Here is a 23,044-nt window from a genome sequence, read left to right as displayed (position 1 = left end):
AACAAAACATTAAGGACACCTGCTCTTTCCATGACATAGAATGACCAGGTGAATCCAGGTGAAAGCTATGATCCCTTATTGATGCCACTTGTTAAATCCACTTCAATTAGTGGATAAAGGGGAGGAGACAGGTTAAAGAAGGATTTTTAAGCCTTGAGACAATTGAGACAGATTTTGTATGTGTGCCATTCAGAGGATGAACATGGCCAGACAAAACACTTAAGTGCAGGGCATGGTAGTAAATGCCAGGTGCTTAATGTTTTGCACTCTCAGTGTATAATAACATGCACACATAGAAGATATTGTCCTCATGAATATGCATTGTATGAGTTGCTTTTCTCATTGCCTACAAATCAACAGTATTGTGATGGCTGGGTTTACAGGGAGATGTGCTGACACACAGGCAAAGACAGTATCAAATACAGTTTCCCTCGTCTCTATACGTGGGCTGTGCAGAGATGCTAGGCTATACTAGGTACACACATATAGTCACAAAATTGCCACATTTTGATGGATGCTTTCCAAATGAACATTAGGCAACGTTGGAGTGCGGTTAAGCAGGCTGAAGGCCAAACCAGTGCCTGGGAGGCTGCCTGCCTACCTCTGAGGGAGGGAAGTCACTGGTGTATGTGAAATAGACGCAGGAGTGGCACCCTAAATTGGCTGTCACCACTAATCTCCTTGCCAACTCCCCCCCCACTCCCTCTCTCTCCCATTACCTTCCCCCTCTCCCTCCCCCTGCTCTCATCCCCCTCTCGCCGGCACTCTGTCACTCCGCCTGCATCCCTACTTCTGAAACGTCCTCCTCTCCTTCCATGTTGACAGGGGTCTGGCACTGACAGTCCTGGTCCCTCTGTCTCTCTCCTTCCCTCTCTTCCCCCTCTAACCCTCTCTCCAACTCTCCCTTTTGTGTCTCATCCATCACTTCCTCCTTAGGTTGTTGTCAGACCTTGGAAGTTTTATGTGTGAGAGGTGCGTCTGTGAGCTGTGAGTCTATGACCTTTCACATATGACTAGGAGTGTGTATATGCATATGTGAGTGTATTTGTGTGTCTGTGTGTGGGTGCCAGGTTTCCTGAATTCAGTCAATTCAGGAAGTAAACTGGAATCTAAATGAAAATGTTCCCTCATTGCTTCTCTATGTGAGAAAAAGATGGCGTTCAGGGCCATCTAGGCAACAGCTCTGAGATGTAGTGTTAAATGGAGAGATCAAGATCTGTCGAAGTTAAAACGCAAGACGCAGCCTCGCAGACTACTCTATCTGCTATGTGTCGCGGTCCTTCTCTTTCTCACGCTTTCTCTCTGAGGTATCGCCTACAGGAGCTTAGAAGCAGGTGAGACCACGCTCACGCTTACGCTCACACACCAGCCGCCTCCTCCACCGGACTCCCCTGCTCTCCAGCTGTCCCCGGTCACCCAGGGCCCATCTCAGTGGAAGTTGGTAGAGAAAAAATACAATATGCTACAAGGAAAATGGCCAGATGGCTAGACGAGAGAAAGGTTCTTTCTAGCCCCACATGGTGTGTGTGATTTGTATGTGAACTCTTCGTCCCAAGTAACACCTTATTCCCTTTGTTGACCCTGGTTATTAGTAGAACTGCACTAGGTAGAGAATAGGGTGCCGTCTGAGACATGTAGTGTGTATGTCAGGTCTGGGCTATAGGGTCTAATAACTAAGGGTTGTTGATAGCCTCGGGGTGTGGAGGAGGTAATAAAATGGGAACGTACTTCCCTATCCAGACGCAGGGCCTCTAGGGAGCGTTTTGTCTCCCCACATGCAAGTTAATGGGGGGCCAATCTGAGGGCGAGACATGCATTATCAGCCAGGCTCCGTGCCATGTTTTTCCTAACCTTGACACTAAGGCATTACCTAAGTTAGAATACAGAGGAGCAATAAACAGCACACCTCTATTTCCTCCCGTCACTAAGCCCCTCAGTCCTATAGTCACCACACACACACACACACACACGCACATGCGCACGCACACACACACACACACACACACACCTGCATGTGCACGCACACACACCCACACCAACACACACTAAATGTCCTCATGAAGAGCGACTATATTCTCACCTCACATTCCCTCCCATGGATCATACACAGAACCCATTACAACAGAGGGCACATAGAGGGCGTTATGTCTGCGATTGATCGAGTCTTAATTACAAGGATTAAATAGGAATAGCTGTGGAACAACGCCAGCTCAATAACTCATCTAATGTCCCTCCCAATCTCTGTGTTCACCTGTCTCTGTGGAACCATCTGTTTCATAACCAAGTACACAAAGATTCAGGAAACAATCCTCATCTGGGAAACAATCAAACTGAAAAATAATCTGCCTTCAAACAGATTCAATTATCCTGCTGATGGGGTTGGCTGCAGGTTTAGTCTTTGGACATGGCTTCTCATATCAACTCAAGCTATCATAATCCATCCATCCAGCCAACTCACACAACTCATAATGAAACACTATGCTCTGCATCTCTGGTGAATTACTGGCCGCATATTTATCCTAAGTTGTGTCCCAAAACGGCACCCTATTCCCTATATAGCGCACAACTTCTAAGCAGAAACCCAACCAGGGCCTAGGACTCCGGTCAGAAGTAGCGCTAAATAGGAAACAGGGTGCTATTTGGGACGTGGCCCTACTCTCGTGTACCAATCTCTTTAGCTCGGTCCTCTAGTGCCTGATAGGCCGATAGTCCCGGATCTACTTCCGAACGTATTAGGAGAAGGAGATTTCCATCCGTGTCTATGGAGACCCGATCGTCCTTCCGTCTCTAATCCCTCTCCAGTGCTTATTTGTAATAAAGGGAAATTGTGTCTTCATTTGACCACAATTGGTAATAGCATAACCGTGAATGTGCCTCCCTGATCTAATATAACAAGGGATACAAAACAAGAGGAGGTAAAATAATGTGGCCAGAATTGGCCCCAATAGGCGATTATCATAGCTTCTGGCTACCAGAATGGCTTAATGGATACAACTGCATTTGGAGGACAATGAAGCATGAGACGCCAACAACGTTTCATTAATATACACTCAGTGTCCACAATGGCAGCCTATTCCCTAATGTGCCCCATAAGCCCCATAGTGCTCTGGTTAAAAGTAGTGCACTATATGGATTAGGGTGCCATTTGGGAAGCAGCCGTAGAATAAGCCTGTCATTTCACCTAGAGACAATATGTCTAGCCTTCATGGCTATGTTGTGGCTGTGACCCTGTATTCTGAAGGACACCTGGGTCAGTTGAGTGACTATCATAATCTAGCACAGATTCCCACACAAATGCAAACATGCACACCCGCATGCATATGCCCACAGGTCTGATCCAATCCGACTTTCCAGAGGCCATGCAAAGGTCATGTCAGAATGGAAGGCAATCAATTCAGGAAGTAAACTAAAATTCCAATTCAACCAGGGCCCGATTCTGACCCAAGTTTAGGCCGTGTAAATGTAACGTAATTCCGTTTTTATTCATTTTTCTCTCTGTGTGTATTCTGACCTTGAACTTTAGTATGAGAATAGCATGCTATTCACCCGCTATTCGTTTTGGGATGGAGATGGTATAAATGAAGGTGTGTCGTAGGGGTGTCTACAGATACGTCGTATTCTGACTTAATGCCCTAATAATTCCACCACCTTTACGCGTGGTTAAATAACATGTATTCAGAGTGCAAGGTAGCCACACCTGCAGAGCGTGTTACGCAATTGAACAACACACACACCAGGATTCTTCCAACTGGAATATCTGGAGAACATGGGAAATTTGGGGAAAGTTAACAGAATTTAAGAGCTGACACTGAATTTAAGAGCTGAATTTAAGAGCAATATGAAAATACAATCAAAGAAGGCAAATTCATCCAATGACCCCCAAAGCTTAATGGTTTGTATTGCAGCGGAATGCATGTACCGAATGCAGCTCAGTGTTCAACACCATAGTCCTCTCCAAGCTCGTCACCAAGCTTGGGACCCTGGGACTGAACACCTCCCCCTGCAACTGAATCCTGGACTTCCTGACGGGCCGACCTCAAGTGGTGACGGTCGTGAAGAAGTCGTGAAGAAGGCACGTCAACGCCTCCTCTCCCTCGGGAGGCTGAAACTTTTTGTCATGGCCACTCAGATCCTCAGGGACTTTTACAGGTGCACCATCGAGAGCATCCTGACCGGTTGTATCACCGTCTGGTATGGCAACTGGACCAGAGGCTGGTGCAGATGGCCCAGCACCTCACGGAGCAGGCTCCCTGTTATCCAGGACATTCATTCTGAGAATGGCAATTTAGCCAAAGACTCCAGCCACCCGAGCCTTGGACTGTTCTCTCTGCTCCCATCCAGCAGGCAGATCGAGATAACTTCTAGCCCCTGACCATAAGACTGTTAAATGGCTACCAACTACTGCCCTTCCTCTCCCACGGTTATTCTCGACTCTATCTAACTGACTCTATGTTCATCCACAGGTCTCTATCCACAGAGGTACACATACCTACACTGAGACTCTTACACACACACACACGAACACACACAAACTCACATACTCGCTCACGCACACACTCATTACTGACGCAACACACATGCTCCCACCCATACACATCCACTCACCCCTTATGCTGCTGCTATATCGACCGAATCTCCAAATGAAACCTGTGGCGTGACTGCAGTTACAGAATTACACCATGTGGCTTGACATTTGAATTATCACCATGTGGTGCCGTATTTTAGCTGTCACAGATATACGCCATGGCTTGAAGTTTTAATTACGCCATGTGGTGCCGTATCTTAGCTGCCAGTCAAACCACGCAAAAGTGAAACTACATTTAAGTTTAGGCATTAGTTCCAAATGGTTAAGGTTAGCGTTAAGGATAGGGTTAAACCAATAATGTATATATATATACACTAGATGACTAATAGGGGGTGCTGTGTTGAAGCCAACGTGCCCTCCATCTTGGTACTCTTGGTACATGTATTATATTACAGACACTTTAATGCCTACTTTTAAATGATATGTGAGCTAAATATAAAAATGAAAAAATAAAAAATATCTAAAACCATTACTTATGTTACTGTCCCTATTTCAACAACAAAAATACTTACATGTAATTTAAATACTGTAGAATAACATTCATTCCTATGAAGGAGTGCTCCTACTGGGGAGAGCCAATATGGCCGACCGGTGGCTTTATAGCCTCTCAATGGCCAATACATAGCATCAGCAATCCAGAGTTTATATACATTATTTCATTAAACTTAATTTTAGGCTTTAATTCTTAAGGTGTGGGAAAGGATTAAAAGCAATAACAAATGCCTAGAACTGGGATTGAACACGTGACCCTCTGAGCCGAAATCTGCGGCTTAAACTAGATGCAACGTAACATTTCTGCAAGTCTACTAGAGGCTAACAAGGGCTCACGTTGCCCCTAGTGGACGGTATAGCTTCCACATTTCGCCAGGTCCAACCGTAATCTGGTACCTGCAGAATCAAATCAAATCAAACTTTATTTGCCTCGTGCCCAGAATACAACAAGTGTAGACTTTACCGTGAAATGCTGACTTACAAGCCCTTAACCAACAGTGCAGTTCAGGAAGAAGAAAATATTTACCAAGTAGGCTTTAGAACCTTTGGAGGATCTGGGGACCCATGCCAAATCTTTTCAGTCTCCTGAGGGGGAAAAGGTTTTATCTTGCCCTCTTCACGACTGTCTTGGTATGTTTGGACCATGATAGTTCGTTGGTGATGTGGACACCAAGAAATTTGAAACTCTCAATCCGTTCTCTGATCTCCTCCCTATAGGCCGTCTAATCATTGTCGGTGATCAGGCCTTCCACTGTTGTGTTGTCAGCAAACTTAATGATGGTGTTGGAGTCGTATTTTGCCATGCAGTCTTGGGTGAACAGGAAATACAGGAGGGGACTAAGTACACACCCCTTTGGGGCCCCAGTGTTAAGGATCAGCGTGGCAGACGTGTTGTTGCCTACTCTTACCACCTGGAGGTGGCCCGTCAGGAAGTCCAGGATCCAGTTGCAGAGGGAGGTGTTTAGTCCCAGAGTCCTTAGCTTAGTGATGAGCTTCGTGGGCACTATGGTGTTGAAAGCTGAGCAGTAGTCAATGAACAGCATTCTCAGAATTCTCATCCTCTGTCCGGGAGATTGCTGTTGATGTGAGCCATGACCAGCCTTTCAAAGCACTTCATGGCTACCGACGTGAGTGCACGGGGCGGTAATCATTTAGGCAGGTTACCTTCACTTCCTTGGGCACAGAGACTATGGTGGTCTGCTTGAAACATGAAGGTATTTCAGACTCTGTCAGAGAGAGGTTGAAAATGTCAGTGAAGACACTCGACAGTTGGTCCGCGCATGCTTTGAGTACACGTCCTGGTAATCCATCTGGCCCAGCAGCTTTGTGAATATTGACCTGTTTGAAGATTTTGTTCACATCGGCTACCGAGAGTGTTATCACACTGTTATCCAGAACAGCTGGTGCTCTTGTGCATGCTTCATTGGTTGCTTGCCTTGATGCGAGCATAAAATGCATTTATCTCGTCTGGTAGGCTCGCGTCACTGGGCAGCTCGCGTCTGGATTTCCCTTTGTAGTCGGTAATAGTTTACAAGCCCTGACACATCCGATGAGCGTCAGAGTCGGTGTAGTAGGATTCAATCTTAATCTTGTATTGACGCTTTGCTTGTTTGATGGTTCGTCTGAGGGCATAGCGGGATTTCTTATAAGCGTCCGGATTAGTCTCCCGTTCCTTGAAAGCGACAGCTCTAGCCTTTAACTCGATGCGGATGTTGTATATATCCTGTGGTGCACTGCACTAGCTTCGAATAGTCCCCGCGATATGCAACTTTTCAGGGAAGTCAGGAACCAATATTCACAGTCAGTTAGGATGCAAAGGCTAGCTTTTTCAAACAGAAATTTGCATCCTGCAGCAATAATTCCAAAAGGTTTTGGGACACTGTAAAGTCCAAGGAGAATAAGAGCACTTCCTATCAGCTGCCCACTGCACTGTGGCTAGGAAACACTGCCACTACCGATAAATCCACGATAATCAAGAATTTTAATAAGCATTTCTCTACGGCTGGCCACACTTTCCACCTGGCTACCCCAACCCCGGCCAACAGCTCTGCACCCCCTGCAGCAACTGGCCCAAGCCCCCCCCCCCCCCCCCCCCCCCCCCCCCCCGCTTCTCCATCACCCAAATCCAGACAGCGGATGTCCTGGAATAGCTGCAGAATCTGGATTCCTACAAATTAGCTGGGCTAGACAATCTGGACCCTTTCTTCCTATAATCTGCTAGTCTAAAGAAAGACCGTTTTGTTGCCTCTTCAATCAGCAAAACAGTTTTCAGCTGTGCTAACATAATTGCAAAAGGGTTTTCTAATGATCAGTAAGCCTTTTAAAATGATAAACTTGGATTAGCTAACACAACGTGCTATTGGAACACAGGAGTGATGGTTGCTGATAATGGGCCTCTGCACGCCTATGTAGATATTCCATTCAAAATGTGCAGTTTCCAGCTACAAAAGTCATTTATAACATTAACAGTGTCTACACTGTATTTCTGATCAATTTGATGTTATTTTCTTTCAAAAACAAGGACATTTCTAAGTGACCACAAACTTTTGAACGGTAGTGTATTTCTCCTACCAGTCACTTTTTATGTACAGTACATACCTACCACCACTTCCTGTACCCCTACACTTTAAGTATGGGACAGGCACTGACCTGTATATGCTTGCATTCTCCGGTTTCTCTTGTGTGTTTTTATGAGATGTGTTATTATCTATATTATTTGTTTTATTACTGCACTGTTGGGAAAGAACTCAAGTAAGAATGTCACTGTACTGTATTACACCTGTTGTTTCCTGTGCTCTCTGATCAACAGTAGAAATGGCAGACAGACAGACAGACAGACAGACAGACAGACAGACAGACAGACAGACAGACAGACAGACAGACAGACAGACAGACAGACAGACAGAGACAGACAGACAGACAGAGATTTACAGAAAGAGAAGAGAGGATTGCCAAAGAGCAGCAGAGAAAGAAAACTAAACCTCTCTTTCTCTGTCTACCCCTTTCTCTTTCTCTCTTTCATAGACAGACAATATGGTGAAGCTTAGCTCTTGTTCAATAATTCAGACCCAGGAAGCCTTGAGCAGGGGACACAAACTATCAGACGTCTTCAAGGAGAGGGGACTGAACAGGACTGGGCATCCGGGCTCTCCCATGTGCTTAAAATCAATACCTTCCAGGATCACTCATTAGCAAGGCAGATGCCCACCTAGCTAGCAGTGGTACACAGAGATCTTATGCAGAGGAGGAGAAGGGCACTCATTCATTCTGTGTCTCCTTACCTTCTCCTCAGGTATGTGTTTGTTTGTGTGTGGTTGCGTGGGTTTATATGTATGTGTGTGTGTGTGTGTGTGTGTGTGTGTGTGTGTGTGTGTGTGTGTGTGTGTGTGTGTGTGTGTGTGTGGGGAGGGGGGGGATTTATATGTACATGCATATCAGTAGTGATAACAGGTACCAGTGAGAGTTATTATATTGTATGCAACAGATGGTAGCGAGGGAGGGAGGTGGCAGACAGTGTCCAGGGTCAAATGACGTGGGAGAGAAGAGACTCGATGCTGACGTGCATCAGATGACCCAGAGAGAGACAGAGCTCCAGAGCTCCTCCCAGGTGATCCTGGAGATAAAGACATCTGGATCCCCTAGATAAAGGCTGTGTCCCAAGTGGCACCATATTCCCTACATAGTGCACTAGCCTATAGGTCCTGATCAAAAGTAGTGCACTATATGGGGAATAGGGTGCCAAAGAAAAAGCTCTCATACTGTCATGCTCTGTAGATAGATCCTTGTTGTAGCTATATGACCAATCATTATCTATTTACAACATGAAACAGCTTGATAACTGGACTAGCAGAATCGACTTGTGACCAATTAGCTCACTATGTCGTACCAGACTTGACACTGCATGCAGTTGAAAGAGACTGACTGTGGTAATTACAGAGTGTGAATTACACCGTGACATTCGGGGGCCTAATAATAATGTTGTAATTTAATGGTAAAAATGAATGACCTTTTAATGTGGCATAAACACCCCAACAAAAATGTAAGTAGGATACGTGTGCATGTTCATCTGCTCCAAAATAATCCAAACAGTGCAATGCATGTAGCCTACACTCGCCATTTGATAATTATGTTATAATGCCAGAGAAGTCGGTGTTTGGAGGATATATTGGCACGGGTGCTGTTAGGCCCTAGATGAAGTCGGTGTTTGGAGGATATATTGGCACGGGTGGTGTTAGGCCCGAGATGAAGTCGGTGTTTGGAGGATATATTGGCACGGGTGGTGTTAGGCCCTAGATGAAGTCGGTGTTTGGAGGATATATTGTCACGGGTGGTGTTAGGCCCTAGATGAAGTCGGTGTTTGGAGGATATATTGGCACGGGTGGTGTTAGGCCCGAGATGAAGTCGGTGTTTGGAGGATATATTGGCACGGGTGGTGTTAGGCCCTAGATGAAGTCGGTGTTTGGAGGATATATTGGCACGGGTGGTGTTAGGCCCTAGATGAAGTCGGTGTTTGGAGGATATATTGGCACGGGTGGTGTTAGGCCCTAGATGAAGTCGAGGGCTGGAAAACCATGCCAATATATCCTTCAAACACTGACTTTGAGGGAATTATCACTTTTATACAACGGGTGATCAACATATTTAAATAATGATTTACATATTTTCATTAAAAACGTAATTTTGATTAATTTAATCATACTATTTCATCCTTCCACAAGATATAGTCCCTTCACAAATCTAGAGTTACTACCGAAACCGGCTGGTCGTTCATTCTATTGGCTCGGTTGCCAGAGACGCAACCCAGTTGTTCAGTCTTTTTGTTCTGTGTCTATGAACCCGGCCCAGTTGTTCAGTCTTTTTGTTCTGTGTCTATGAACCCGACCCAGTTGTTCAGTCTTTTTGTTCTGTATCTATGAACCCGACCCAGTTGTTCAGTCTTTTTGTTCTGTATCTATGAACCCGACCCAGTTGTTCAGTCTTTTTGTTCTGTGTCTATGAACCCGACCAAGTTGTTCAGTCTTTTTGTTCTGTATCTATGAACCCGACCCAGTCGTTCAGTCTTTTTGTTCTGTATCTATGAACCCGACCCAGTTGTTCAGTCTTTTTGTTCTGTGTCTATGAACCCGACCCAGTTGTTCAGTCTTTTTGTTCTGTATCTATGGACGCGACCCAGTCGTTCGTTCTAAATGTTCCATTGCCATACTGGCTGGTAACGTTCGTATCCCTTATTTGCTAGCTAGCCAACTACGGCTAATTTACAGTCACGTCAAACAGTGCCTAATGAGGTGGGATTTCGCCTGGCATAGAAAATGTGCTCATTCGTCAGGACACTGTTGTTCAGAGCTAGCCAACGACACTGCTAACACAATTGCTTCAAACGGAAGCTGGAAAGACTGCAAACTAGCTGCACTTAGTTTTGTTTTACATTTTTTCAATTGACATTTCTTTGTATATATACATAAAAATGATGCCAGGTTATTCATGATTTAGACGGTCTGAGAAACGCTGCCTGTCTGTCTCGTCCCGATACGCTCATTACTATGGAGCGGGAGGTAGCCTAGTGGTTAGAGCGTTGGATTTGTAACCGAAAGAGTGTCAGATGGAATCCCCGAGCTGACAAGGTAAAAATCTGTCGTTCTGCCCCTGAACAAGGCAGTAAACCCACCGCCATCATTGAAAACAAGAATTTGTTCTTGCCTAGTTCAATAAACTATGTTGCAAATCTCGGACAGACAGCAAGGTCTGCTGGTGAAAACTAAATGTCTAAAATAAGAGTGAGATCATGTCTAGATGCTTTTTAAAGAGGAGATCAAGTTTATACATTGCTTGGCTGGGCTGATGAGACAGTCAGATGGAACAGAGTAAATAGGCATTTTAACGTCATAGATTTAGCCGGTGGCAACTTGTGGAATAGACACCGTCTGGAATGCGGTTTTAACCAATCAGCATTGTATAAGTGGAAATAGACATTTGTTTACAAAACACCAACAAGTGTGCCTAATGAAATTTGCCAATTGCCATTGATTAAGTCGGGACACCTGAAATGGGGCTGAAAGTTGTCCTGGGAAAAACAGGATGGTCACCCTAACACACACAATCGCAGTTGTAAATGAGAACTTGTTCTCAACTAGCTTACCTGGTTAAATAAAAAATAAACAGTACATTTGCTACACTAAGCTACAATGTGTAGGCCTATTACCATGAACTTCAAATAGGCCTACCGGTAGCCAGTGGTCGAAAAAATTGGTGGGTAAACTCTGATCACCGGTCGCGGTAAAGAAATATTACGCTCCCTAGACTTTCAATACATTTTTTCTGGAAACGGTGAGATCGCGGTAAGTGCACTGTGAGTGTAACTATACCTGCGTCACGTTTCATTATGTTTCACCGTGAAAACAGTTCTCATGGGGACACAAATCCACAATAACGTAGTGCTATGCAGTTACAAAATCAAATGCTTCTAAAGAGTCAAATACAGGCCTACTGTCATTAATGTTGGATGGATTGGATGCGCATTGGTGTCCAGCTGTAGGCTAATTGTCAATTGATATTGGCGACCATCATCCGCTGATCGAGGAAAGAAAAACAAACACCGATATAAAACAACAAAGCTAAATAAACGGTCGACTTCTTTTGGCTGAGCGCTCTAAACAGATGACTGACAGAAGCAAACAATGATAAGTCAACAGATAAATCTAATGCATTGGAATAAAGGCATTGTTTTTTTTATTTTTATCAAGGACGCATGGAAAACAGATGGTGAAAATGAGGAAATCTATGTGTTTACAGGAGCTCATCTGAGGCCGACATTCAGCACTACTGAGTGAACAGCGACGTGGAAAGGGAGACGGTTTGTGCAGCCATGTAGAAATATATGGTTTAAACCATCAGAAAGAGGGGCTTTTATTTTCATATTTACCACTGTAAAACATATTTACCACTGAATTTTAAACAAACAGGAGAATGCTTAAATTAGCATTAATTTAGAAATCTCCCCCAAAGATAGATTTTTGTTGCATTTAGGGGAGCTAATATCTCATTCAGGAGAGCTGAGCACCCCCTGATTCCCACATAATTCGTACCCTGGTTAAATATATGAATATTGAACATGATTAAAGATTGATAATGATATTGAAAGTGAATCGGGCCAGTCATTTCTTCCTTACGACTTTGACCTGACACGGAACAACTCTGGGTCTTCATATGCTGTAACTTTTCCTGTTCTGTGGTTGGGATCACTTCTGGTCCTGAACATGAGTATACCACAGTGAAACATCCGAGAACTTCAGAATTTTCCATCAAGTCCTATACCTTGAGATGATTCAAATCCTATCCCATTCTGCAACTCTAACAACCCCCTCACCCCCCTCCCTATCTCCATCCTCCTCCTCCCCTGGAAGGGAAATCGTTAGCTGGCGGCACCCATCAGGCAGTAAGCAGCAGCGCGTGTGTGTGTGTGTGTGTGTGTGTGTGTGTGTGTGTGTGTGTGTGTGTGTGTGTGTGTGAGAGAGAGAGTGTATGTATTTGTGTTTTTCTCCAAGGAAAAGGATTTCCACTCAACATGTTTCAGTGTGATACTACTAAAAGCCCCTGATGTGCTCCTCATTGTCTCCCTCTCTCATCCTCAGTGAAAGAAACAGGATTATCAACACACCAGCCAGGGTGGTCTTCCTTTCAGTTGCAGGATAACTAAGCCCTAACTAAGGCACAACCGTGTGTGTGCGTGTGTACGTGCGTGTCTGTGTCAGCACAGCTGTGTCAGCGCGCCTGTGTAAATCTCCATCCTACATCAAACACATACCTGTCAAAAGCTACTGAGCAAAAATCCAAATAGCCCAGACAGAGCCATCCCTCCATCCCTCCATCCTGTTATCCTACTTAATATTCACCTCAGACCTCCACCGGAGGCTCACCCTTCCCACGTAACCTTGGGAGGAGAGAGGGGCTGTGTCCCATATGGTGCCCTGTTCCCTTTATAGTGCAATACTTTTGATCAGAGCAAAAGTAGTGCACTACATAGGGAATAGGATGCTAGTTGGGACGCAAACAAGGCCTTTGAGAGAATCCCCCATGCCCAGTTCAGCTGTAAATCCATCGGAGCTGAAATCAGACATATGCTAAGGGTGCTGTCTATGACCAGAGTGATCAACACACATTGTAAACAGTGTCAGAGTCCATTGAGGAGGCAAGGTACTCTACAATAAATCATGCAGTTTGTGTCCCAAATGGCACCCTAATCTCTAGATAGTGCACTACTTTTGACCAGAGTCCAGTTGTGCACTAAGTAGGGAACAGGGTTCCATTTGGGACACAGTTAAAGTAATAAAGCTGGAAGTCCCATACAAGCATTTCAATTGTCTGAGTTTAGCCTTACATTTTCATGGTGTCACCTAAACCATGTACCACCCAGACAATTGAACTGTCACTTTAATGGTGCACCCAATGCGGTCTCCAGTGTCTCCATTGAAATCAATGTTAGTATAAGTGAACAGGCCAGACGCTAATAGAATGAGTGATATTTCAGCACATATCTGACCACAGCTCTGGGCAGTGAATAGGTGATATTAATGGCTTGTCCAGCAATACTCTGCCTGTAGAGAACAAGTGAGACCAGGTGATAGATTAGAGACACTTTGGCTGTGAACTGACCCAACCTTGCAGTCCATTGTAAAACAATTAGACAGCCACAATAGAATCAATGTGGTAGGGCAGCTGTGGAAGATCCCAGGAGAGACTGGAGGTGAATACAAACAGTACTTTAAGACAGACAGGGGATGAAGAATGTTGACAAAGTGTGTGTGTGTGTGTGTGTGTGTCTGCCAGTGTGTGTGTGTGTGTGTGTGTGTGTGTGTGTGTGTGTGTGTGTGTGTGTGTGTGTGTGTGTGTGTGTGTGTGTGTGTGTGTGTGTGTGTGTGTGTGTGTGTGTGTGTATACCGGGCCTGCTTGCATGTGACCAATATAAGCCGGTGGCAGGAAGAGGGGGATGAATGTGTTTTCTGTTTATGATGAGAAAATGGGGGAAGTAGAAAGATGACAAGAAAGAGTTTGAGTATGAGCGACAGTGAAGACATGAGAAAAAGGGTAAAGATGATGGCTGAAAGATTGTGTGAAGGATAGCTCCATCTTCTCCCGTGGCTGTAAATGCATAAATTGGGATCAGTGAGACGGATGTGACTTCGGCTGTGTCCCAAATGCCACCCTATTCCCTATGGGTCCTGGTCAAAAGTAATGCACTACATAGGAAATAGGGTATCATTTGGAATGAAATCTTCATTCTGCTCTCCTTCTTAACCCGTCCTCCAAACGCACCCCGGGAAAACATTTCAATATTAATCAAACCGGTGCACAGCCACACAAAGGCAAGAGGAATTATTCTCCGCCTGTGCAATTAAAGCATTTGATAAATAATTAACTTTGTCATTAAAAAAAGGAATGGACCCAAGTGACCATAGCAGACCCCAGCTGGCCTCAGCACTCTGTTTTGGTCTCTTCTCTCTTCTGAGCTATCTGTGTGGAGAGGATGAAGCACGGCACACCCCCGCATCATTACAAAAGTGGGCCGGTCCTGTACTTAAACAACAAGTGGTGAGCCAGGAAACCCTGGCCAGGATTGGACCACAATTATTTAGGGCAGAAAACATAGGGGTTGTTGAGCTGCAGCCAATGTCCATATCGGTAAATCATGAACAGAGCTCAGTGCTGTTTTTGCAACGTTTACAATTCTACAAAATGTATTCTCAACAAGGGACCGGTGAATTTTGGACAGATCATTTCATTATTTTAAAAGGTGGACCTCTGTTACAAATTGCGGTCTCTTGGATATGAGCTATGACCACTCAGTATGACCTTATAGTGTAGCATGACCTATAAGGAATAGGCAACAGAAGCACGCTAAAAGTCCTCTTACAATAAATACACTGTCATCGCTTTGCCATTTGAACCTCAGGACACAGATGACAGAAGAAGAAGAATTTGAACTACTACTACAGTGAGAGAAATCTACTTAAGAATCCAATCTTGCTGTTGACCTTACTCTCAGTCATGTACCTGCTTACATGCCTGCTCCTTACACATGCAGTCCACACACAGACAGGCCCCTAGGCTCAGCCAGAGGGAATTGTACGTTCATCATGGCCATGACAATTTACCATCAGTTAGAGAAAGTTCAATCTTTGATGATCACTGACAAGACCCCCAGAGACCAAGAGAGGCCTGACTTACGGCAAGCCTGGTGGGCCTTTACCAGTTAACAGTATGCCTGGTGGGCCTTTACCAGTTAACAGTATGCCTGGTGGGCCTTTACCAGTTAACAGTATGCCTGGTGGGCCTTTACCAGTTAACAGTATGCCTGGTGGGCCTTTACCAGTTATTAACAGCATGCCTGGTGGGCCTTTACCAGTTAACAGTATGCCTGGTGGGCCTTTACCAGTTAACAGTATGCCTGGTGGGCCTTTACCAGTTATTAACAGCATGCCTGGTGGGCCTTTACCAGTTAACAGCATGCCTGGTGGGCCTTTACCAGTTAACAGCATGCCTGGTGGGCCTTTACCAGTTAACAGCATGCCTGGTGGGCCTTTACCAGTTAACAGCATGCCTGGTGGGCCCCAAACCAGCAGCTGGGTTAACTACTACCTCCACCTTACCGCTCCACATATCCGTTCCCCCCATCCCCCGGCCATCCACACACAGGCAGGTCAGACAACAGCAGAAGTCCCAGGGGAGTAACTCTGAAGAATTGTAAGAGGGTGTATTTAATTTCACTAGTCAGATAGTTCTGTTAATTCCTAAACAGCAAAAGAGTACGCTGCCCTGGTATAGAGAGCGAGAGAGAGAGAGTCCAGCCAAAGGGAAAGTCATCTCATCTCCAGCCTTCTCTGTTTCATCAGTCAGAGACTCAGATCAATCGGATGAGGCGGTAGGTAAGGCGTCTCTCTCTCTCTCTGCATCTCTCTGCTTCGTCCAATTGGACGTGGCCACGGGATGGCGGGATTTACGACCCAGTTCCCGTCACGATGCTGTTCCTCGCCGCCAAGCGTGCCATGAAAAAGATGATCCTAAAAAAGCTCTAAGTGCTGACTGTGTGGCCCACCCTGGCACAGACTCCAGAAGCAGAGCCAAGACAGACTGCTCAGTTAAGAGCTTCAGGGGAAGTTTAAAAAAGTGGAGCATAGGAGAGCTAGTACAGGCAGGCTGTACAGTGGGAGTAAAACATTGTAAACCAGCATCATTTCCTTTCGATCTCTTCTGTGTGTGTGTGTGTGTGTGTGTGTGCGTGTGTGTGTGTGTGTGTGTTGTTCTGTGTATTAACTCTGTATTGTGATTACATGCTATATATTGCAGGGCACACACACACACACACACACTTTACCACACACACTTTACCACACAACCACTTACCTTCACTGCTTCGGCATGGGTGACTTTATCGAACACTGTGTTGTTGACTTTCATAATCTGATCCCCAATCCTTAGTCCCTCCTTTTCGGCAAGGGATCCCGGCTCCACCAGAGACACATAGATCCCGACCCCGTGCTCCGATCCTCCGCGGATACTGAAACCCAAGCCCTCGTTGCTCTTGTGCCGTTTCAGGGTCACTTGTCGAACCTCTCCTGGAGGCTCGTGCAGAAAGCCTCTCCCGAGCAGCGGGACGAGGGGAGCTGTCCCATCACTGCTGGTGCTGAAACTATCCGGAGAGCCGCGCATCGCAACTTGAGATCCGGGAGGGGTTGGCAAGAAATGCCCAGGAGGTGTTGGACTCCCACTGGGAACTTCGCCCAACGCTTCGGCGCTCCCATTTCTGGCAAGTAAATCCGATTTCAAGTAAAGGCCCTCCGAGGTGTGCTGGTCAAACAAAAGCTGGTCTGAGCGGGGAATGACCTGTCGTAGCATGGGCAGAAGTTGGCGTTTGCTGGGCGCATTGAGGATGACTTTAAGTGTTTGAACCAGGTCGTAGACATTACGCTTGGAGTGGTACACGTTGAGGCAGTGGATGAACTGCTCCCGCTCCAATTCGTTGAGCAGCAGGTTGAGCGCGTTGTGCAGCTTCTTGACATTGGCTGACAGCGTGCGGGCACTCGAGGCCACCGAGTTGGCGGAGGAGGAGTTGAGCGACATACGCTCTAGATCAGTGCTCATTCTAGACATGTGACTGGGTCACGCAGCAACACTGGAGCGGGGAGACATTTGGGCATTAGGGTCTGACAATGCTGGGTTATGCTCCTTTAAAACGGAGCGTGGCATAGAGATTCCTGCAGGACGTCCACTCCACTAATAGTCATATTGGCTAGGTCTGAGCCTGGGTCTGGCTTAGCCAACCGGCTGAATTCCAACAGTTTTAGAACGCAGCCTCGAGCAATGAAATAAACAACTTAAGTTCAATGTTATAATTTCAAACACAAACAATAGGACATATTCAACAGATTTGCAGTTTAATTACAGCCTAACATCAGAACTTCAGTAGGCCTAATGCGTAATAAGTTAGGCTAATCATGCGTCAAAAAGGCACCTGAAATAGACTAACATTTCGGAACCTTGGTCAGAAAACTCACAACTCTGTCAGAAAGCGTAATGGTGAGCACGAAAAGCTTCTGTGTCATTAGCTCGTGTCTTGCTTTTGTGCATGAAGAGATCAGGTAGCCCGCGAGCTGCTTCTCCAGTATCCACAGATATCACCTCGTCAACAGGCACCAGAGAAAAGCTTGAGCGCAACAAAATAAAAAATGTCTACTACTTATGAATATCAAATGGTAAACTTAAGCCTACTAATATGTATGCGGAAGATTCGGAAATAATACGCGCGATGTTCTTGATAGAAGTAGTTATTTTGCTTGGTTCCTTTATCGGCGACCGAAGTTCATATTGTGGAGTTGTCTATCCAAATATATCCAGCCTGAGCTTTAAAAGTGTTATAAATAACGCATAGACAATTCAGCCATTTTCAAGTAATCCAGAGTTTTAAAAATCCTGGTAGTTTTTTGTTTATATCCCTCTTTATTTTTTATCCTGCCTTGCGTTGACCTAGACTGCAGATGCGTCTCCGCGAGCTTCCCGAGCATATAGACGCTGCTAGAGTGTGTCGCTCCCTCTCTCCAGTCTCTTGTCAGGAGGAAATGACGCAGCCAACAGTGTGGAGTGAATAAGTTGCTTGGTAACAAACAACACACAGTCTTCTGGTCGACCGAGTGCAGACAGAACTCTAATTGGCGTTACCTTTTTAGCTTAATTGAAAAGTTCAATATTCGAAGCGCACTACAGATTGACGCAGTCCTTATGCACGCAGGCACGCACAGATGCATCGATAATAATAAGGATGCGAATACACATGGCATCAATATGCACTGAGCAAAGAAATGACTGATTGTTTAATTGGCTTTACCACAGCAATCTGATGTAATTATGTGGGCTTTAGTGCACAGACAATGTACTCCATTCCCCTGTGAATAGACACATCCAAAAAGTCTAAGAATGACACATCTCTCATAGTAAAAATGTTTGTCCATGGTTAACAATATGATAGTAGAGATATAACAATATAACTCATTCTAGTCACATATTGTTATCAGTGAATGGACATTGTTATTGTTGAGTGGGGAGCATGGCGGGAGGCACAGATCTACAGATAACGTCACATCTAGCTGGTCTAATTATAGGCCATCTGTGATACTGGATTATCACTAGATTATCGTTGGACAGAATCAGCCTGCCAGTCCACTGCGTCGACTGATGGGACAGAAAGCAACGAGTTAAATAGTAAACGAATACACAAGTGAACCACCTGACAGCAGAGCAGGGTCGCGTTCAGCAGGCAAACATTGCAGACAGAAGTGTCACAAATAGAGCTGGCATGATTCTACATGTCAGACTCAGAGAGGTTTGTTCGAAGTCACACGTTTCTGTCCTCCACAACATTGTGCCCTGCTGAATGCATCCAAGTTTGCCAGAGAGGAATCGTCCAATAGCAATGTCAATAGAACAGGACTTTGCACCGTGCATCATATCAACATGGTATTAGCATGTTAATAAGTCATTTTCTCTTTCCAAAGGTGCTCTCTGTGAGATCTGTTTATGAGATATCAGCACAGCCATTTTAAATTATACTCATCTGAGAGACATCCAGTGGCTCTGGGAGATGCGATCCAACCGCCTCAGTAAAGGTTCACCTGTGAAGAATAATGAGGAATGGAGTCCTTGTCTCCACTAAACTGAGCTGTGGGTACGGGTCAGAGAGAGAGAGAGAGAGAGAGAGAGAGGGAGAAAGAGAGTGGGAGTGATTGATAGCGCTAATTAAAGGAGTTTGGGAGCGATCGCTGAGGGAAAGCAAAGTAAAACACTATTATAAAGCAGAGCATCCCTAATCGGATGGAGAAAGAGTGACAAACAAGAACAATTCCACTACAATAAGCAAAGATGAGAGAGAGAGGCAATTAACAAGTCTCTTCCCTCACAGAACCGGCCAAGCTAATGGCTTTGGCTATCAGCTTGATTTTCAATGTTACTGCAGAAACTCTGCATTGCGATTGCAAGGACAGACAAATATTAATCCTATAGTTCATAGTGGCAGACAATTAAAGTATAATTGAGGCCACTGTTATCCACCACCAATAGTGTGGTGCAAAATCAAGAACCTTCTGACAGAGCCATCTGAATGGACTTCAGTGTGTGTGTGCGTGTGTATGTGTGTGTGCAAGAGAGAGCTCTGCAGAAAATGAGATAACATTCAGGACCGTGGACAGTGTGTGTGTGAGTGCTTGTGTGCGTGTGTATGTGTGTGTGTGCGTGCGTGCGTGCGTGCATGTGTGCGTGTCTGTCAAGGGGTTTTAGCTATCAGCAGTTGTGAATGACATAGAGAGAATGAAAAATTATATAAATAGCAGACAGAACTGTTCCTGATTATTTGAATAGTTTTGTACTGAGAAAGAGACTTAAGTGCTTTATGTAATAGGCTTAGTTGAATATGACTCAGTCCTATCCCCAGTCATCAGTTTTGTGCAAATGGAAACTGTTTATGCCCTCCATACTACTGGAATGGACTCCATTAAGCAACATCAGCCAATCTAAAAACAAAAAAAATCTATATTATCATAACAGTGTGCTATTGCCACTCCTAGTTCAATTACCTTCTAATTTCTATAGTAGACAGGGCAATTTATTGTAGATTTTTCATTATAGAAATTGATGATGAGGACGTGCGTTTATATGGGTCAATAACTGTTAATAACAGGTGGCAGGTAGCCTAGCGGTTAAGTAACCAAAAGGTAGCTGGTTCGAATCCCTGAGCCAGCAAGGTGGAAAAGTCTGAGCAAGGCAGTTAACCCCCGACAACAATGGCTCCCTGGGCGCCGATGACGTCGATTAAGACATCCCCCTGCACCTCAATGACTCAGAAGGGTTGGGTTAAACGCAGAAGACACATTTCAGTTGAATGTACTCAGTTGTGCAACCGACTAGTTACCCCCCTTCCATAACAGTTCATAACAAATCTTCTGATACACAGAGTAGTATGATATCCCAGAGGTAGGCTAGTCAGATGCTAGTGACTTTGGTAAGCCTGAGAGCTTGGTGCATTAAGTTTAAATGGCTAGAAAGGCTCTTGAACTGGAAGAAAGAGTTCCTTGGGGATTAACAACTATTCTTATCCTGTATTTCACGCATGCATTTATTTTTGTCCATTTCACAACAGCAGGAAGTGAATTTGCATGGCGTGTTAAGTGATCTCTCCCTAGAGTCATACATAGAGATATATATGGCTCCATCCCTCCCCATGTCCATTCGTTGTCTTATTTGATTTGTATCCCTGTTAAAGCTAGCACTTATCAGGTAATGCTAGCTACACCATTGAATTGTAGGAATCATTTACTTCAGCTCTCCGCTCTCATTCCTCTAAATGCAGCACGAAGATGAAAACCGACGAAGGCTGTTATGGTAGTTTGCTACCCTGCTAGTTTTAGTATAAATTGCACACCCTCGGCTGTGGAACTTTTGAATAAAGACAATTCAGTGCCTATCATACAAATACAGGTCCTGATCATGTTGTATCCCATCATTATATTTTCTAGGTTAGGCCTATGTGAGACGACTGATACAGGAACGAATGACTGCCTTCAACTTGGAAGAGCCCTGGTGAATAAGACTTCCAACACATTTTTGGACTGAACTTGGACTGAACTGAACTGATTGCTTCAGCCTCGGACTACAGGGAAGAGACACAATCCTCTCAGACAATCAATTGGTGTTTTCTATCAAGCTCTAGTATATTACTATACATTGTAAAAACAAATCTAGTTGTTTCAATTCATTATTATTACGTAACTGGTTCCACAGCTTAGCTCCAACATGAGAAAGCTTAGGTAAACATTCTGTCAATTTAAAATCATGTGTTTGCTCAACTTGCCTCATATGTTAATTTAACTATAAATTATTTGGGAATTTTCAAAGAAAAAGGCTTTGGAATGAGTTAGACACCCACGGTGCTTTTGACCCGTTAACTAAGATCATTACGTTGTGCATGTTTCATTCATACAGTCATTTTTCTTCAACATGTCATCATCTGGGATCTGAACTCACAACCTCTTGGTTCACAGCCTTCTGAACTTGAGCAGTACAAAGTGTAGCAATGCAGGTGAAACCAGACATGTGCACAGACATGGTTGTCGTGAACCAAGAGATTGTGAGTTCAAATCCCAGATGATGACATGTGGAACATTAATTACTGTATAAATTAAGATGCACAATGTTATCATGTGTGTCAAATATGTAAGTTGAAAACGTATATCAAAAGCAGCGTGTGTGTCTAACTAGTTCCAGAGCCCTTTTCAGGGAAGAAATAACAAATTCTGGTTGAGAGACAAGTTGAGCAAATAATTTTAAATTGACAGAATCTTTCTCAAGTTGGAGCTAAGTTACAGGCCTCGGTGTAACGCTCATTCGTTCGACGATAAACGCGAATCCGACCATCGCCTCTGATAAGACAAAACCGCGATTCATCAGTGAAGTGCACATTTTGCCAGTCCTGTCTGATCCAGCGACGGTGCGTTTGTGCCCATAGGTGACGTTGTTGCCGGTGATGTTTGGTGAGGACTTGCCTCAGTCCGGTCTCTCTCAGCCTATTGCGGACAGTCTGAGCACTGATGGAGGGATTGTGTGTTCTGGTGGAACTCGGGCAGTTGTTGTTGCCATCGTGCACCTGTCCCCCAGGTGTGCTGTTCGGATGTACCGATCCTCTGCAGGTGTTGTTACACGTGGTCTGTCACTGCGAGGACGATCAGCTGTCCACCCTGTCTCCCTGTAGCGCTGTCTTAGGCGTCTCACAGTACAGACATTGCAATTTATTGCCCTGGCCACATCTGCAGTCCTCATGCCTCCTTGCAGAGCATGCCTAAGGCATGTTCACACAGATGAGCAAAGACCCTGGGCATCTTTCTTTTGGCGTTTGTCAGTCAGTAGAAAGGCCTCTTTAGTGTCCTAAGTTTTCATAACTGTGACCTTAATTGCCTACCATCTGTAAGCTGTTGGTGTCATAACAACCGTTCCACAGGTGCATGTTCATTAATTGTATATGGTTAATTGAACAAGCATGGGAAACAATGTTTAAACCCTTTACCATGAAGATCTGTGAAGTTTTTTGGATTTTTACGAATGATCTTTGATAGACAGAGTCCTGAAAAAGGGACGTTTTTTTTTTACTGAGTTTAGTACATTCAGGTAACACATTGATCTACAATATGAGTTTAAAAAAAATACTGTTGAACCATTTATTTAATACATTTATTTTTTATAATTTTTATTAAAAATGTTTACAGTGGAAGAGTTCAATGAGGCAGCAGGAGCAAAAGCCTTGAGACACACAGACTCTGTATCCCCCCCAAATTGTCAACATTTTAAGTACACATATAGTACTTAACCATGTACACTTAACACACAACACAATGCAAGTACAGTAGCCAGAAATCAAATGTAACAGCTGGGTTT

The 23,044-nt window shown here is 44.6% G+C and overlaps 1 protein-coding gene across 1 annotated transcript in view; it reads right to left on the bottom strand.

Annotated features, from left to right (window-relative positions):
- LOC110509333 (whirlin-like) overlaps positions 1-18,152 on the bottom strand; it is a 153,771-nt gene extending 135,619 nt beyond the window's left edge. The window contains exon 1 of the mRNA XM_036967240.1: positions 16,475-18,152. Coding sequence (XP_036823135.1) covers positions 16,475-17,221 — 747 coding nt within the window. The 5' untranslated portion in view covers positions 17,222-18,152. The remainder of the gene's footprint in view (positions 1-16,474) is intronic.
- Between the last annotated feature and the right edge of the window lie 4,892 nt (positions 18,153-23,044).

This window comes from Oncorhynchus mykiss, chromosome Y, assembly GCF_013265735.2.
Source record: "Oncorhynchus mykiss isolate Arlee chromosome Y, USDA_OmykA_1.1, whole genome shotgun sequence".
Taxonomy (NCBI): domain Eukaryota; kingdom Metazoa; phylum Chordata; class Actinopteri; order Salmoniformes; family Salmonidae; genus Oncorhynchus; species Oncorhynchus mykiss.
The sequence above is the reverse complement of the archived record's forward strand: the minus strand, read 5'-3'. Positions and strand labels throughout refer to the sequence as shown.